This window comes from Mirounga angustirostris, unplaced genomic scaffold (genome assembly GCF_029215605.1).
Source record: "Mirounga angustirostris isolate CCGP_5_RB_7025 unplaced genomic scaffold, mMirAng1.0.hap1 SCAF_2, whole genome shotgun sequence".
Taxonomy (NCBI): Eukaryota; Metazoa; Chordata; class Mammalia; order Carnivora; family Phocidae; genus Mirounga; species Mirounga angustirostris.
The window spans coordinates 111,261,682-111,281,454 of NW_026991710.1; the positions used below are offsets into that span (position 1 = coordinate 111,261,682).

At 32.4% G+C, this 19,773-nt stretch overlaps 1 protein-coding gene across 2 annotated transcripts in view; it reads left to right on the forward strand.

Annotated features, from left to right (window-relative positions):
- Positions 1-19,773, forward strand: part of PCDH10 (protocadherin 10) — a 62,477-nt gene that overhangs the window by 23,086 nt on the left and 19,618 nt on the right. The window contains exon 5 of one of the 2 annotated variants that reach the window (XM_045879388.3): positions 18,155-18,773. The exons of the other annotated variant lie outside the window; for it this stretch is intronic. Coding sequence (XP_045735344.2) covers positions 18,155-18,174 — 20 coding nt within the window. The 3' untranslated portion in view covers positions 18,175-18,773. Of the gene's footprint in view, positions 1-18,154; positions 18,774-19,773 lie in introns of those variants that run through there. 2 annotated transcript variants of the gene reach the window in all.

Here is a 19,773-nt window from a genome sequence, read left to right on the forward strand (position 1 = left end):
TTTTCTCATAAATATTATTTACTTTTACATTTATTATTTATAATTTTCTCATAAATATTATTAATATTATTTATATTTAATTAATTTGATTCATGATTAAAATAAGCTCCATACATAGCAACCCATATTTAGTTTTTTATTTTTATATGTTTTATTAAAGTATAAAATACATGTAGAAAGGTACAAAAATCACAAAAGTATAACCCAAGTTTTCACAAAGTGAGCTCACTTGTGCAATCAGTGACCACAACATTAACTGGGTACCATGTCCAGTAGTAAAAAAGTCCTAGTACTTCAAAAAGTACCTCAAAAAGTCCTATATTCTGTCCTCTTCCAACTACTACCAACCCATGAGGTGCCACTGTCCCGGCCTCTAACCAAAAATGAATTTTTCTGGGTTTTAAATTTTATACAATTTGAATAAGTGAAATGGGATAATGTATTTGTTTCACTAAAATGTAATAGCCAGATATTCTCTCTGAGAATATAGGGAAAGCAATCAGCAGAGCCTAAAATACACCAATGTGTGAACTAAAAAAACTAGTTAGCATGTATTCTCCTTGAACATGATTGTTCTTACTATTTTTGGAATTCTTATGTCTTGCCTTTCATAAATGCCTGTCTTTATATCTTTCTTATTGATGGAAACATTATCTGTTAACTTAGTGGTGTTTTATAGAAGCAAATATTTAAATATGTTCATTTGAATTCCAGATTATAATGAGAGAGTAGAAAAATTGAAATATCTGTATTTCACATTTCTTTGAGTCTAAGTTAGAGGACTGTGGCAAATTGGCATTCATGATGCTAAGGGGAGACTTACTAAAATAAAGAGAGTAACATTTTGGAAAATGGCATATCTGAAGAGAGTTTAAAAGGATTGAGGGACTGTGAATTGAGAAGAAAAGGGGAGTGTGTATATATATATATATTAATATAAATAAAATAAATGTATATTTATATATTATATATATATATATGAATATTAACAAATGTTAAGTGTTTAAACAAATACTGCACAGATAAGATACGGATCAGTTAACCTGTCTTTATTGAGAGCAGAAAAGAGAAAATGGATCTATATTGCATCATGAGAGATGTAAATTACACATTATGGGAAATATCCTGACCCTGACATTGGTATTTGCTCCCAAGAGATATGGAAACGCTTTACCTAGAGAGCTTTATAAACTACAAACGTAGGCAGATGTAAACTACAAACGTAGGCAGATGTCAGCTGTGATTTGGTGGAATGGCACTTTCTAGCCCTGAGATGTATTTCCTGCAGAATGCGTTTCCCAGCACTGGGGCTGCTGAAGGAGTGAAGGGGATGAGGCTCAGTTTTACTGGAGGACGAAAGAAAGGGAAGTGAGAAAGCCTAGGTTTTTATCAATTTCATTCCCTTCCTGTTTCTGTGGTAGATGACTTCTTATATTTCTTAGGGATTTTTAAAGGAAAAAAATTGGTTTTGTAAAGCCTTTTTTGTCCCCCTCACACATTGAATTGCAACGGATGATTAAATATCCAGTACCAGAAATTAAGAAATCATAGTTTTAGAAGGAAATGTGGGGACATGTGTAGAGGGCAAAAGCTGAGTATAAAATTTGTCTATTAAATTTATAAATATACATAGAGATATAGATATGCAATATATAACATAGATCATGTCTATTAAAAGTATGCATTACAACTTAAAAGTGTAAGGCTCCATATTATATATAATAATAATTTATAAAAGGAAGAGAGATGACTATAGATTTTAAATATCTGACTTTGTCAAATATTGAATCTTCATTGAGCTGGCTTATTTCTCTTTTAATAAGAATTTTCCACTTGTGGTATCATTTTATCTTCTGCTGAATTTTAAGGAAAATCCTTGGTGTCAGTTACTGTGAAATGGCTCACAATTAAATAAAAAATGAAACCAAGATTAATAATGATTCAAGGTCAAGTTGCCTACTCCTTTTATTTTTAAAATATTTTATTTATTTATTTTAGAAAGAGAGAGATAGCGAGAGAGAGAGAGAGAGAGAGAGAGCACAAGGAGGGAGGAGAGGGAGAAGCAGGCTCTCTGCAAGCAGGAAGCACAGTTCCAGGACCCTGAGATCATGACCTGAGTTGAAGGCAGATCCTTAACTGACTGAGCCACCCAGGCGCCCCAAGTTGGCTACTCGTTAAACCTCATAGTAATAGGTGCTTTCTTAATTATTTTGGAAGATATAGCAAGCACACTGTACATGATCATTACATTTCGGTTTGTTACTTTGGAGAGTAAGTTAAAATGTAGCATTAGCTTGATAACATGAAAGCATGAATTAATTACACACTTAAGAAAAATAAAATGAAAAGAAAAATAAATGGGAAATTGTATTAGCTAAGCATTAAGTCTAAATTTAATAACTTTAGTAGCTACTACTGAGTGCCCATTTTATAGTCATGAAAAGATGAAATAAGACACAGTCAAGGCACTGATTTCATAAATACACAACCAATGTTATAAGGTGATAGTTATTTTTATCAATCAATGGTGATGAAATAATCTTTGAATTAGATACAGGAGTATTTTGTGATTATTTAAATATACTTAATTATATAGAGGCAAAGGGGTTTTTTGGTGTTAGACCATGTAGAAATGCCTTTTATTGATAGATTGGAATGAATTCTAACTCCCTTGAACTTGAATTAAGCTAAGGATTTGGGAAATCAATATATATTTTTTAAGATTTTATTTATTTATTTGAGAGAGAGAATGAGATAGAGAGAGCATGAGAGAGGGGAGGGTCAGAGGGAGAAGCAGACTCCCTGCTGAGCAGGGAGCCCAATGCGGGACTCGATGCCGGGACTCCAGGATCATGACCTGAGCCGAAGGCAGTCGCTTAACCAACTGAGCCACCCAGGCGCCCGGAAATCAATATTTTTTAATTATATATGGGATGGTGTGAAGATAATTATTTCTCAAATTATAAGAACAAAATATTAACTCATTGAAATTACTGAGAAAGGTATTTTTTTTTAATGCAGGCTTACTTAGAATTATTTTTGGGAAACACTTGACATTAAATAATTTAATTTTCATCTCTCGCATTTAATATTGAGCTTGGGATCTAGGGACATAATCCTTGAGAACTTAAATTGCCTGCTTTGTAGGAATTCTTCATAGAAATTATGTTTTCATAATGGTTATAGAGAGGGTGTGCTAATATATCTAATATGGGGAAATATTATCTTCCCCTTAAAACATTGAATGTAGTTTATAAAAGATACATTATATTGCTTTGAGCTTAATTTTAATTCTATGCCCTTTATTAATCTTTTAAAGGTTTTCATATTTCAATTAATTTCTAATTTCAGAAGGCTGTCGATAGGTCCTATTATTTGTAATACTATTATTTATTAGAAAATAGTGCCCTGGCAGTTTAGAACTATAAGAAAAACTCTTCCCAAGCTACTGACAAAAACAGGGTGACCCACTTACTGTTGAGCACCTACTATAGTCCAGCTGTGGTGACTTTCGGCTTTGTTCACCCTAAAGCTAGATTATATAAATGTTCTCTAAGCCAACTATATAGGAAAATGATTATGGCTCATGAACTCATCACAGGTAGATGTGAAAATAAGATCATATCTTAATTTAAATACGTATGTAATAATGGAATGAATTGAAATACTCTTGAGAGATATCCAGGGGGAAAATAGAAATATTATGAGAACTTTGGTTGAAAACGTAAAGGGCATCAGATCAGGTTCATTATTAGTGAGCATACATAGCTTCATGCATCCTCATGCAGTAGAAGGATACAGTATCTTCTGCATAGATCAACATACTCAAATCAGGTCATCTCAGTGTCACCTGCTCTGTGCCATTCTAGAAATATGCAAAAGGATTTTTAATTATTGATATCTTCCCACCCTATACGTCATGCTAACTACCAGCCCTCTTTTGAGATAATTTTGAAAAAAAAAAAAAAAAAAAAGTAAACTGACCGTAGGCATATTACCACACTAGTGAAAAGTTCTCAACTCCCTTTTTAAGATGTACATGAAGCACAACCTACTTAACCTAGTTGGACTGTGGTCTTGGCAAATACTTGAAAAATACTCTAGTCTTATTTTCAGGGTAAGTTTTTCTAAGCATCACTAATTTTATCCATTTTGACCTTATGATAACTTGAAATTTTCAATTTCAGCAAATATCACTTTCTGATTTTGTTCTTACGGTATGTGTGTACTTCCTTTGGACTTGTAGCCCACTACATAATTACAAGAGTGGGACTTTATATCTGTCCTCATATCAGAGATGTGATGTGGTATAGTTAAGAAGTCCTTTCACAGGGCCGATCTGCCAGGGTTCCGATACTGACCCAGCCAGTTACTAGCTTGTGACCTCTGTAATTTCTTTAACCTTCCTGTAACTCATTTACCTCATCTGTGACGTAGATCCTCAAAAGCTCATTGTAGAGATTAAATTATTTAACATATCTGAAGCAATGAGTGCCTGGGCCCAAAGGAAGCACTCATTAAGTGTTCAAGGCAACCATACATTCAGTTAAAATTGGAACAATGACATCAGCCTGAGTATAGAGAAAATTAAAATCCTGGCTTAAATAGAACTAATTATGCTTTCTTTTACTCCCAGAGAAAAATCAGACTCCAAATGTTCTTTTCACGATATATCACTATTTTACATCTGCAGTATATATTCTTTCACATAATACATATGTTTTAAAAGTACAGTATCCCTTTTTCATCTGTGAAACCAATGAAACCAATTGAATAGAACCAAAGGTATGATTCCCAGCAAAGACTGGGTTGTATTCATTTTATGGTGATGTTAGTCACAAAGCACAATTATAATTTTTAAAATGTCATGTTCTCATTATTTTACTTAACTTGTGTATTTACAATGGGTAAAGATACTTGATCATGTACAACAAACAGTAAAAATAATCTGACAAAGAATAAACTTTTGAGTTGACAGATTCTTATTTCAGTAAAAGAAGCAGCATATTATATTTGAAAATAAAGAATTTTCTTTATTTTATTTAAATTTCTTCAGGCCAAAGAATTTTTAAGTGATACAAATAGATGCCCATATCTAGTTTGACATAGGCTGCATTTCGTCGATTGTACAAGCACATTAGAGTAAATTCTGGCCTTAGACAGGACATTGTTACTCCAAACAGTTCTGACATCCTTGTGTGGGAGACACAGATACCCAAAGATCATCACATAGAGTAATAAAAAAAGTCTGTTACTATGTGAAAATTGAGTCTTTCTATAAGATCTATGAAAGATATCTGTCTGCCATAAATCAGTATTTGAACATGCAGAAGCTGAAAAATTTTGTTGCCTCTTTTTCTTCACTAAAATCCTACTATCTGATAAATCTAATTCTCTCAGCATTGTATATTTATGTTTTTGTAACTTTGTCTTTAAAAGTCACGTAGAACTAGCAAATGGTGTCACAAGTTTATTGGAGAAATGCCTAAAACTATCCAAACTTTACTTTCTGTTTATGATTTATTCATTGGGCTCTCTGTGTACTGCTCATGATGTTATGAGTCCGTGTGTTTTTTATCTCCCGCGTGCCAGGTCCGTTTTGCATGTATATCACTATTTTGCCCGAATAATAATAGCCCTAACAACTACGTTTTAGTGTCCGATTATAACTCAGCATTATATATTCTTCTTTTTATGTGCATGTCTCATATGAAAACAAAAATCTCTCATTTTTTTTATAAAATGGTGAGAATTCCTGCGCTAAAGGGTACTGTTGCCCAACTAGGGGGAAAAAAATGAGATTTTAAAACAGATTTAATTGTTTTTTCACTTACATATCTGTGAATGAAATCGCAATGTCAACTTCAATTAAGCATTTTCTCTCTTCTCAAAATGCACTGTTTTTCAATGATTCCACTTTAAGCTTCTCATCTCATTAACAGATACAGAAGATATTTACTTTTTATAATAAATGGCTTTGGCTATCTTTGCAAAAGATCTCTTAGAGTGTAACCAAGGAAGGATTTATAGAACTCTGCTTTGGGGCCAATATTGGAGCACTATCTGAATGATTTTAACTGATAGAGAAAAAAAAGGCGTTCTAGGAGTACAGAATTGAATGAACAAGAGTGTGGAACTAGGGAGCAAATGCATACGAAGTGAATAATAAAGGTTGCCAAATCTATAACATAAATCCAGGGGGAATAGTGGAAGTTAAAGTTTGAAAGTTATGTTTTGGATAGATCAAGACTCATTTTAAACAATAATACCAATAGTAATAGTAGCTAACAATTGTTAAGAACTTATTATCAGCCTAGCACTAGTGATTCTAAGAACTTTTCAGATATTAATACATATAAGCCCTACAATAACCAAATGAAATAATTATTCTGGCCGAATTACAGATTATAAAATTAAGAAAAAAAGATGTCCAGTAACTTGTCTGTGGTCTGATGGCTAGTGAGGGGGAGCTAGACTTTTTATTTGAGATTACCTGATTCTAGAGGGAGCATTTATTTGTAACCCATTCCCTATCTGAATCCCAGGCTTAAGAAACTAGACACTATTCTGAGGGGAGTCAGAAAGGATGTGTTGTGTGGTGTTTTTTTTTTTGTTTTTTTTTTGTTTTTTTTTATCAGCAGAGTGTTATTGCAGTTTTCAGGCTTTGTGGCAATAAGAGCCTGGTGGAGAATGACAATGAAAAGATTACTATTAGAGAAATTTTGAAAAAAAAACAAATGGAAAGTATTAGAATTCTCGATGTAGCAATAAAAGATAAAGTAGTCATCCAGGATGGTTCTGAAATCTTCAGACTAAATGATTGGGAAATGGTTGCTCCACCACTATAGTACTACTGCAGTTCTTGTGTTGAAAGGGAATATGTGTTTTTGTTTTTGTTTTTGTTTTTAAGATTTTATTTATTTGAGAGAGAGAGAGAGAGCGTGAGCAAGGGGAGGAGCAGAGAGGGAGGGACAATCAAACTCCGTGCTGAGCGCTGAGCCCTACACAGGGCTCCATCTCACAACCCTGAGATCATGACCTGAGCCAAAACCAAGAGTGGGTAGCTCAACTGACTGAGCCACACAGGCGCCCCAGAGGGGAATGCATTTTGATTGGAAAACTAATAACTAACTAGGAACACCCTTGAAAGTACATTTCAGTAAAATGGAGAAAGATGAAATATGTGTACTTTATTAAATTAACATTTAATATTTTTGGAAGTGAAAAGTAGATACAAGGAACGGTGATAACTGAAAATACTTGTAGGCTGGGGTTATTTTTAGATAGGAAAGATCTGATCAAATGCATGTGAGCTTTAATCACTTAAAATATGTTATTTTAAATGCCATAATTAAAATTGTCCCTGTCTTCACTATTTCTGTGAATTGCCAACCAGATGTTCCCAGGATGAGATTTACTTGTGTCTCTCTATGAAAGAATAAACCAGAAGCTATATTTTAATAAAAAAATTAGTTTCACAGTTATAAAGTAAATGTAATGTTAGTCTATGATCATTATCTGCCTTGTTTTTTCCTTTGTTAAAACGTGTGGGAAAAAATGTTCCATGCTTTTCTATAGGTACCTAGTTCATAATGCTGCTGATACTACTCGAGGCTTGAGATTTGGGACAGAATCTCTTCTTTGAACAGCTCCTTTTACCACTTTTTCTTTCACAGTTATCCTTAGTATTGAGCTATCAGCTCCAAAACACCCAGGTAATCATTTGATTGCAAAATATTTTGTTACATTTGGGAGATTTAGGGTGATGGAATGCAAACTATTTCTAGATATGTAAAGTATAAACCCTGGAGTCTTTGCTGGGCTCTGTGAAGAGACACAGGTGTACTTTCTTTTGCATTCCCCAATTCCAGTCCTTTCTGCCCAACTCACCAAAATTAATGAAGACCCCTCTGTTTTTCCATCTGGCTTCTACTGTCAAGTAGAGTATTAATTATATTTATAGGCATTTGACTCCGATAGTCTCCTTTAAAAAATTTGAGAGGTTCCCTGTTGTGGCCACAATAATGTTCGCTAGCTTTAGAAGTTTATTTTGTTTAAACCCTGTCTACACTTTTTGCTTCATGTCATTCAGTGATTGTCAGCTTCTCAATACACCATTTTCCCCAGGTCCTTGTGCTTTGACACATTCTCTTCTCCCTCTGGCGTCTCTCTCATCTCCAAAACCACTCCTCACCACATCAGTGTGGCCATCTCTTACTCATCAATCAAGATTCAACTCATTTTACCTTTAATAAGAAGCCTTTCCAGACAAAGACAGATACACATTCTTCTTGTAACTTCTAGATTTTTATACATGATTGCTATTTTTAAAATATCTTGTAAAACAATTGTTTTTACCATTGGATTGTTAAATCTTTTAAAGCAGAATCCATGTGTATTCATTTTAGAGTCTCAAGCAAAGTAAACAGGCATAAATGCTTGTAGACTACATCAATGAATCAACAAATGAAACATCTTAAAGATAAGAAAGCGAGTGCTATTTCTTTTCTCTTTAGTTATCTAGGTAGGCATCTTCCCAACTCACACAAATTAATATAATTATAATAATTTCTTAATGCCAAAACAAATAAAAAACCCTCCAAACCTAACCATTTCCGCTCCTAACATACTCTTCCCTGATTTCATCATCTTTCAACATTCCATAATTTCCATGTCCTTTTTATTCTAGCCTTAACTATATTAGTCCTTTTATTCTTTTTTTTCTGACTGATCACTTTTTCTTTAAAAACTACTTAAGCCTCAGGGTGCCTGGGTGGCTCAGTTGGTTAAGCATCCAACTCTTGATTTTGGCTCAGGTCATAATATCAGGGTCTATCTTTTTTTAATGGTCTGTTGCGTGTCATTTACAAACATATATGTAAAAAATTAAGTAAATATAAGGTAATTAAACATGAGCATAAATGGAGATCCATTGTAACACACGCTTATAGGCAGGGACAGGAGATTATTCATAGTACAGGATAACTATGGCTATAGGCAATTTATCTGACTTTCCTTTAGGTTTTGGGGGTTCCAGTGTAACAATTTTTAAGTGTTTGGTATTTTTACTCATCATCATTATTGCTTAAGTTATTTTCAGATTGTTTTCTTAGTTATTTTTCTATGGCCTTTGGCAACTGAATATCTCAAATACTTTTTTTTTAATAAGACCAAATTTTGATTTTTTGTGTGTGAGAACTTTATTAAATATGCAGGTAGGTTTGTACATTTATCATGTTTTAATAATGTTATAGGTATCTTATATATATACATACATTGTCAATACTATTTAACCAGAATCTGTTACTGGCCTCAGCAAAGGTTGACTATTTAAAATTTGATTTTTTTCCTAGATTTATTGTGATATTTTTCATAAATTGTAAGTGTATAGCATGACTTTTATTTATTACATGGTTAAATATTTACAGTAATTAAGATGAACCCTATGTAAACACAAAGTGTAAAGTCATGAGATGTAATATAACTATTTAAGGATCCAAATCTTGTCATTTAATTAGTACGTAACTAAACTTTAACAAGCATGATATAATCTTATTTCAACAATTTATCATTTTTGTGATTTTTTTAAGATGAGTTCAGCTCACTGCCTATCAGTTTTCAAAGATTGTATTTATTTGAGAGAAAGAGCAAGAGAGCAGGAGCGGGGGGCGGGGAAGCGAGGAAGAGAGGGAGAGGGAGAAGCAGGCTGCCGGCTGAACGGGGAGCCCAATGCATAGGATGAGATCCTGACCTGAGTCCAAGGCAGATGCTTAACTGACTGAGCCACCCAGGTGCCCTGCATATCAGTTTTCAAATCTTTAATTATCTGATGATAGGTTAAATTGAAAGGGCAAGGGGGAGGTGGTTTAATGAGTTTCTAGGGGATAACTAAAATGAAAATGTATACATAGGCTTAGAATTTAGAGTGAATGATTTAAAATTATGTTTACTATGCAAAAGAAGAAAGAACATTTTATCTAATATGCTATATCTATTTCACAAAAACAAAAATTTCATTCAAAACAAGGTTAAAATTTAATCCTGATACAAAGAAATAAATGACAATTAAGATTGCATCCATGTATGATATTTAATTCATTAAATATGAAATTATATTGTAGATAATTGAGCTTCATTTCTCTATCTTTTGAATTTTATTTATATATTTATATATTTTCTTCTTTTGAATTTTAAATTTTAATTTAAATTAAAAAATCAATATCTTAATTTTAAATGATTTTAGATGGAAATACATAGAAAATATATGAATTACAGTGTTATAAAATAATTAGAAAATAGAATGCAACATTTTTCTAGGGAATACTGTTAATATTTGTCTCAGTGGTAACCAGTGTCATGAAGCAGATGCCTTAAGATAGGGTTGCCAATTTTAGCAAATAAAAGTCATGACACCTAAATACTGCGTGGGGCATATGTATCCTAGCCAATTATTCATTACTGATTTGAAATTCAAATGTAACTGGGCACTGTGTATTTCCTCTGCCAATCTCGCTCAAGGGGTTTTGGAAGTCTATATACATAGTCTTGGGGTTCCTAACCTGTTTTAGTGTGAGTGGTCAGGTTTCCCTTTTCAGTGTGTCAGCCTTCCAACCCCTCTCTGAGGCTGCAATTCCTGTTTTTAATATGCTATTTGTTTTGACATAGAAGCAACTGAATTATATTAGGGGAAATCAGATCGTTAAGAATATTAAATAAGCAGCCATATTTTTACACACAGTTTCTAAGTCATGTGTATTGTGTGTGTCTTTCTTGAAAATAAACTTGTATAAATTGTGTTATAAGTATTTTATTTACCAACCCAGAAGATTTTCCACTTATTTTCATGGCTTAATTATCTAAGGCTTTGTTTAAGTTATTTTGAAATTGTATCCCTGTTTAGTAGGTTATTAGTGGTTAATAAATAGATACATGGCTATGTATTTTTTAAATGAAGTTCTTATGTATTTATTTTTTAAGTTTTTCCTATCTTTGCTGGATATTATGCTTGGTTTTCATATAAAAGACAAAGTTGAGCACATCACTAATAGTTGATCTAATATCACGGTACAATGATGTGTGTTGCAGATAGATCTATACGCATAAGACCCCTATACCTGTAGGAATGACCAATCCCGTTCAGGCATTTTTTCATGTCTTCTGCTTTGAAAATTAATGCTAATTTCAACCTTACAGGGAAATAACTAATTTGATCTCCTTATAATGTTGTTTTGAAGGAAACTAGTTGAAATACAAGTGTCTAAATGTCAGTAAATGTTATCATTCATAATTCTCAAAGAAAAAAGGAGAACCATTTATTCTTTAAAGGAACATATGGATATCATGTTAGAATTTTAGATACACAAAATGATAGTATTTGTCTAATTTGAATGAAAGTTTCTTTGTCATTATTAAAGTCAGATAATTGAGTGGATTGTCTTCAAAAGAAATTTCAATGGTATTTCTTTATTGCCAGTGTAAAAAATGTGATTTTCAAATAGTTCTGGAACAAATCAGTGTTCATATTTTAGTGGATTAATGTAAAGGATTCCAGGAAAATTTTCAATGGTATCATAAACATAGAGGACCACGTATGTTAGAGTTCCGTTGCCTAACTATATACCAATGTCGGGTGGAAGCATTTAAAAACTAATTCCGTCTCCAAACTTGATTTTAAGACACCAGTGAGGCAAGGTGGTTTCGTTCATCAAAGAGAGCCTGATAAGAGTGGCCAGAGTGTGCTGAGTTGGGTCATGTCCTATTATTTTCCCCCTTCAGGGAAAATTCGTAAAGCTTCTGAGGCATAATTTTCCGCATTTCTAGATGAGTTTGGAATAGATCCCTTCAATCTATAAAATTTTATGCAATACCTTGTCATAGTAGGTTTTTACTTTTTCCCAAATACTTTAACTTAAAAGTGTAATGTTTTTAGCATTTAAAAACAGATATTTAGAATATTGACAATTCTTGTGTTTAGATGGAAAAATTATGCATGATTACTGTGTTTTTAGCTATCTTGCTTAAATCAATTTAGATAATGATAATAATCAAAGTGTATTGTCTAATTAAAGTAGCTGATACACTATCAATGGTTTTTGCTGTAGAGTTGAAAGCACTCTTAATCAATCTACTTAATTAGAGGTAAAGATTTTTACACCAAACAAAATTGAGTTACTATTATTGTACATCTACCCTGTCAAAAATATTAGTGGTAGTTGACATGGTTGCAGTAGCCCACAGACTAGAAACTTCCCAGTGAACCAGTTGTAAATGTACCATCACCTTTGTGTGAAGGTGATTTTAAATTGCACATCCCACATACACACAAACACATGCAAGTATATAGAAATCTCTAGAAACGTATGGATCCTCTATCTAGAAGGAGCCCGGGATGTTTCAGGGGATTCGTTTGCTCATACAAAGCTATGTGAGAGCCATGGAACAGTGTCACGGTTGTGGAATGTGCTTCTGGACAAATAGAAGCTCCTCTTTTGAAGGTTGTTAAGTCTTTTAATTAAGAATGAAGTTTAGCTTGAAAACAAACTTTGAGCAATAAGTTCTGAAATTTTCGATGATAGTAAATTCAGGGCTTTGCACAGTGCGTCAACTCTACTTGATCTTGGGGGGCATATTCCAGCTTACAAAATAAATTCCTTCTTTGCACATACCATTCTTAGTGAGAAAATGAGTCCTAATTTATTTTTAATCCATAGCCTCAAATTAGTATACGGTCTTTATCACAACTAAAATAGAGTGGTATTGGTTACACTGGATTCTTAGGGGAGACGGTCACTATTGTTAAGTAACAAAAATTCAACAGAGTACATTTTTTAAAAATTTTATTTTATTATGTTATGTTAATCACCATACATTATATTATGCAGCCATCAAAAAAACCCCGAAATCTTGCCATTTGCAACCGAGTACATTTTAAAGATCTAATTGGCTTTATTACATGATTCACCAGTTGGGCGGCATCCCATCTAGCAAATACAGGGGCCCTCTGAGGAAGTTTATAAAATGGAAGGTTTTTATAGACGGAAGGTGGGGCAAGAGTTATTAGCAAAAGGAAAGGATTGTTCCAGGCAAGGCTGCTTTCCCTTAGGAGGATAAGAAAGGGGTCTTAACATGCAGATTACCTCATCCTTTGGGGAAGGGAGAGGGCACTTGTGTCTGACTCACTGGTGCTAATCGCTAATCGAAAAGTTTCTTCTGACTGACAGGTTAACACTACATCTCTGGGGGAGGTTGAAACTGCATTTAGATTAGGTATGAGGCTCCAGTTTAGGAATTTGGTCTAAGTGATGTCAATTTAAACGATGGAAATGACAGGCAGTGGTTTTCTTCTTAATAGTAGTTAAGGGTGCTGGAATTGCAAGAGCTTGAATGTCTATGAAAAGAATATGTTCAACATATTCCTCTCTTAGAAAAGATCCATTTTACTCATTCATTGATGTCAATTTCTCTACCACAAAACTACGCTCACCAATTTCTTACCTCTTCAAATACCCATGAATTTATCTTTTTTTAGTATATGTGCTGCCGAAGCGAGCACATGAATTTATCTTTTTTTACAAATATTTATTAATTGCAAATTACATTGTAATCATTACATACACATATAAACTGAACCCTTGGCTTTATTATATATTTCTGGCATGAATGTTCTAAAGGATTGTTTGAGTCATTTATTTCACAAAGTTTTCTTTCTAAAAGACTAATCAAGTTTATATATGAGAGCCACTTTCTCCAGATGAACTCTTGTTTTCTAGATATATTCTATAATCCCTTAACTCTGTCAAGATAGGATAAAAAGCATTTTGTTTGATGAGAGGAAAAAACAAAATTTAGCATGAGGATGTTGTGCATATTATGAAATAAATGTAAGAATTCAAGTTCATGCTGTACTAAGCTAGTATTATTGGACAAAAGACAATATATATTAATAGGCTTTCAGTCTTTTTATAATTCATAATAAATTACAGTGCTCAATCAGTTTTTTCATTATATATAACTTAAAATTTAAAACCTGCCATTTTTTTTGTGAAAAGGAAAACATTTACAATATGAACCATGTACAATTATATTTTAAAATATAAAAACAAATCTAATACTGTTCAGGGGGGGGAAGATAAAAGACAAATCAAGCAGCAACCCATATTTAATAGTTACCACTACTATACTCATTGCTGGACTTTACAGTTAAACAGAAAAAAAAAATAGCAAGATTTTGAAAGAGAATCCTCAAAAATGGCTGAAGAATAAGATAGAGGAAAGTTAAAAGAATTGATTATTCAACTGGACAGATCTCTAATGGAGGCTTGCTTTTAAACGATCTTTCAGTTTCTGATACGTTTTTACTCAGGGAACAGAGGGCAGGTGTTTCTGACTTCTGTAAAGGGTAATGGGCTTTAACTCTTGTCTGCTAAATTCACTTTACATATAAAGAAGTGTCCTGATTGGGAGGCTCCTTAAACATTTGAGTGTGCTCTGGAGTAGGTTACTGATCTCAGCCTCTGGAAGTGTTTCACTGCTATGGAGTCTCAGTCATCTGGGATATTTGAAGGCTGTTCTTTCTTTCAGTCACAGAAATAAGGTTAGGTCACTTCATATGTTTATATATTTCTTTAGCTCCTGTGGTTCATACTGTCATAAAGTATGAAGGGTATTTTGCTTCCTGTAATGCAAGTATAGAAATGTGAATAGTCAAATTATTACAATGTCATTTTAATATATTATACCAAATTATTTTTCACCAAGCTAATTATACTATTATACATGGTATAAATAGGATATCAGTACTGATATTTATACAATTATTTTTGCAACATACATGCTTATAGTCATCAAACAGAATTTGTAAATGTCCCAAAGTTTAATATCATACTTTACAAATTATCAAAGGCAATTACATGATTCCACAATATGAGGAAAAATACGCATCCTGGAACTTCCATCAAAAAATATGTTAAATGTATGCATACATATGTGTTAAATATATACACACATATATGTGTTAAACTATAAAAAGTAAATATTTGAATATCTCTTTTCCCTTAAGAGTGATTTTTTCATCCATAGTTCAGACAATGAGATAAATGTCTTAAATGTGAGATTTCTGTGATTCACTATGAAGAATAAAGGCAGTGAATGAATAAGTAGAAGTAAAAAGAAATACTAACAGTCCTTTTCCTATTATTTAGATTTGACTGAAAAGAAAATCTTTCATCTCTATCAAGTGACCAATTCCCTACCTATGCTGATGAATAACTAGGGGGAAAAATGCATTTGTGAATTGAAAAGAAAAAGCAGAAAATTTTCAAGTATGCTTTCATAATTCTGAAACATATGTAGAATACATCGTAAAGCATAGAGATTCAATGTATTTGACCCATTCTCTCGAGCCTGAAATGCTTCAGCAAATGCATAGACTTAACAGTTAACACTGTGCACCTTGGCACTGACTCTAAAATGTAGTAACATTGCTTTTTCATATATATATATATATATTTGTGTGCTACTTGTCCAACATTAACCCAGACAGCCCCCAAAGATAATGAGTATTCAGTATTCAAACTATCTCTAAAAAGCCTTGAAACAAAATGTTTGTGACTCTGACTTAGTAGTAATATTTCATTTCCTCTAGTTTGTCTGGTCGTACTTCACATTTGTGAATTTGCTTTGGAAATGGAGGAAATCTTTCCTCCTCGTCCTACTTTGTTCTGACCTTCAACCTGAGCCCTTAACACCTGTCCCATTCAGATTTGCATTTCTGAATTAACAGATAGGTGGGAGAAGATAATTTAATAAAAGGCGATTATTTTATTCATACAACTGCTGGAAGAGGTGCACTTTAAATAAAAGCAGCACACCCGTAACTCTAGGCGGTAATTAAAATATGCATTTAAGCTTGTGTTTAGATTTTAAGATATCAAGTATAAAGTGTGCTAAACTTCTGTGTTCTTAAAACTCTGAACTATTTTAATAATACAATTTCTTTTTGTATTTTGACTGAATCAAAGGAACATATCCTATCCATGCTAATAGCTTTTCCCATAAGTAATCTTTTAACCTAATTAGAAATATTTTACTGATTTAAATATGTATCAGGTTGACTTATTTCTGCATTATACTAAGATGTAGCTTTTCAGCATATTAATTTTTGCACATAATAAATTATAGGTTGAGGATAGGTCACTCTTGAGTTTCTTTTGTCCTCGAACTATAAGTGTTCGAGATGTTTCCTATAAATTAGTTTCCTCTAAATGAGTATTTTAAGAAAGAAACTTCATCCTGTAAGTAATATCTCTAACTTAATTTGAGAAAAGTGGTATTGTTTATGGGGTGTTCATATTTCCTGTCCAAGAAAGCACAAGATTATGTCTTATGTAATTATTGATAGTGTTCCCTCTTACTCATACAATTTTTCAGGTTGAACAATAAATTATTTGGTCACTGTAATTATTTGTCCAATTCATTTTATGAACCTGAATTACTACGGTGCTTAATTATTTGAATTTACTGAAGAATTTTAAATTCCGATTGGTATAAACCAAATATATTTAAATCAGATATACTGAAGTTTCTCATGAAACAGGGAATTTGAATTCAACAATATAGGAAAATAGGATTTGATTATTTAAAAAGACCAAATTTCTATTTGCTTTTATAGAATATTCTCTGTAGCATTATGACCAGGTAAGTTATAATAACTACCATGTAGTCCTGCGTTAGAGTTAACTCATTTTATAATTCATGTTGTTATATATTATTACAAAACAAAATATGTTTTGATTGTTTTCAATACTAGTTACTACACAGTACATGTATACATTCCTTTTCAACTTTATTTCTGTCAATGGCGGTGCCTGACTTTTACAATTTTAATTGATGTGTCTGTTAAACCGTGGCCTAAGGAAGAAATCTTAGGTTGGTTGGTCACAAACTGAGCTTGTGAGTAGAAATAAATGAGAGAATCAGGGAAATAAATTAAGAAAAATATATAACCAGATAATCTACTTGAAATTAATGGAAAAATACCATAGACGAGGAATTGAACTGACCAGTATGTTCTATTTGTGTAAAGAAAGCCCGAAAACAAACAAAAAAAATCCAACTATTCACAGATTGAAACAATTCAGTTATGCTATTTAGAGTAGTTCTTAATTTTTAATTCTCTCTCTCTCTCTCTCTCTAATTTTGTTATAGTTGATTTTACACAACCAAATTGCCTTTTATCACAATTGTGCACAATTTTCAGTACCTTTTTATCATATATCTATTATGTGTCAGATACTGACCTAGGGGTACAGTTTCTGTTCTGATTGTGCTCATTGCCAAATATAAAGATTATTGATAGGTGGGAAGAAATAACCATTATCATTATAAATAAATAAAATACTTAAAATCATAAAACCTAAATGATTGAATTTAGAAATTCTACTTCATAATTCAATACATTGTATAAGACTGGGCCAAATTCAATATCTTTTTCTCTTTTCACCTTTACCTTCCTTATAAGAAAACTGATTCCTTTTAGGGGACACATTTAGATTTTTTTTTTATTTTGTAGACATAAAAAGATTTGGTTTTTGCGTAATTTCAAAGATGAGATAAAGTAAACCTAGAAAATGTGAAGCACCCTTTAACTTTTTAATTACATAAATATTTTCTGGTACAGTTTTCTGTATTATATATTGATTTTATATATATATATAATTTAGAATTTATTAAACTAGACGTATAACCAGTTGCTCATAGATATTATAAAGGATTGTTCTAGAATGTTTAAGGACCACACATTTTTTCCTATACTCTGATCCTGCATAAGTAGTGAAGTAGGGATTGTTTTCTATGTCCCTTTAAAAGGTTAGTCTCCACATTACTCGTGGTTGGTACATATGTATACATCTCCCACGTGAAACTGATTTTTCAAAATATCAAAATTGTAATTTTTAGGAAGCCAAGCACCAGAGCAACTTTTCTCTATAACTATTAGAAACCAAGGTCATCACTGAAATATTTTGACACTACATGGGTCTGGTATAGGGACACAACTTATTTCCAACTGTATTTGTTTCTTTTTAAAATGACATGCAATTCTAAACTCCAAAACCCAGGCTCCTTTTCTTAGAGTATTTTTCTTTCTTTTTCACAGCACGGAAAAGGATATGCTAGTCAATTCTACAGGATTTACCTGAAGCAGCATGATTTGCACAAAGTCGACCAACAAAAGCATCAACTTTTCAACTTCATTATCTTGGCCATCCAGTTAGTTGTGTGTAACTGAGTTTTAGATTGCCGGCGGAGTCGTCGTGGCCAATTATAGGACCTAATTGCTCTCAGCAGGCCTGAGAAATGAGTTGAAATGTGCAGAACTGTAGAAACTTTAGAGGCAACTGATTTTGCCTCTCCGATCAGTGTGTGCCTGTTTACAGCACTATATATCTTTCTCTCTCCAAATGTCACTGAGCCCTTTAGATGTTTATATTCACCACGAGAAGCCAGTCATAAAGATAAAGGAAATTTGTGCATTATAAATGCAATATCACTGTTTTAAACTTGACTGTTTTATATTATTTTTGTGTGATCAAGTGTTCCCCAAACTATTCCAACTTTACAAGAGAGATTGTGATTATGTTCTTTTCACCTGTGGGTTCTAAAAAATGTTGTATTCTGAAGACCCACAAAATATCAAAGACATTCTGTAGTTTATACACCGTGTTGCAAAGTGTTTACTGTACTATTTCAAAGCTTCTAAATAAATATAAAATATATATATTATATTATATAATTTTCCTAAAATGTGGTACAACTCAGTTGGTTTTTAAATGGATTCATACAGTCCACATTATACAGTAAAGTAAAAGGTAATTCAGGGTCCCAAAGATAAACTTACTAAGAAAAAAAAAATCATTAATAACTTCCTCCCAATTTTCATATCTTATTCAACCCTGTTTTTCCTTGTTGAAAAGAAAATGAAGCTCTAAGCTACAAAATTTTGTCAAGAACTCGTACTGAATTTTCAATGCCAAAGATATAGCTGTCGATTTTATCAGAAGAGCACTGAACATGTAATATCAAAATCTCTAACAATCTACATTCTTTCGATTCTATTTCTATGGCTTTGAATTTAGAATCATTTAAAGCTTTTATAAGGAATCTATAAATTCACCTGTATTTGTTGTTAGAAAAAAACAAAAACAAACACTGGGTGTCTGTACATTTTGTGATGTAAAATACGTCATTGAGAATAATATTTTAAGAAGTCCTCAACCATAGAACTCACACAGAATTTTATTTTACATAGTTTTACATAGTTTTGTGACTCCTAATAACACATGAATATAAAATCTATTTATAACTCTATATGAATATATAGAGATATATCAATATCTGAACTGGTAAAGAGTAACTGTAAGATATAAGGGATCTCTAAATTTAAAATAAATTAAATAAATTTGGAGATAGAAACATGGTATGTTATTGTTTTAGTATTATCTCACATGCGAGAGTTTTATAGCTTAAATATAGTCAGTGTTTTATTAATGAGAAAAATTCTTCCTGAGTCAGCCTTGAAAGATTAAGCTTGACTCTTATTTTCAGGTCGATGAAGTTAATTATTAAATTCATTAAGGTGTATTTTCCTTTCTTGTACATGTTTTTCTTTTTTTTCCTGCTGTTGTTTATTGCTTAACTAAGAGAGAAATTAAGAGAGACAAATTGGAGAATGTGAGATAATCTTCTTAGCAAAAAACAGAATTCTCATAGCTCCCC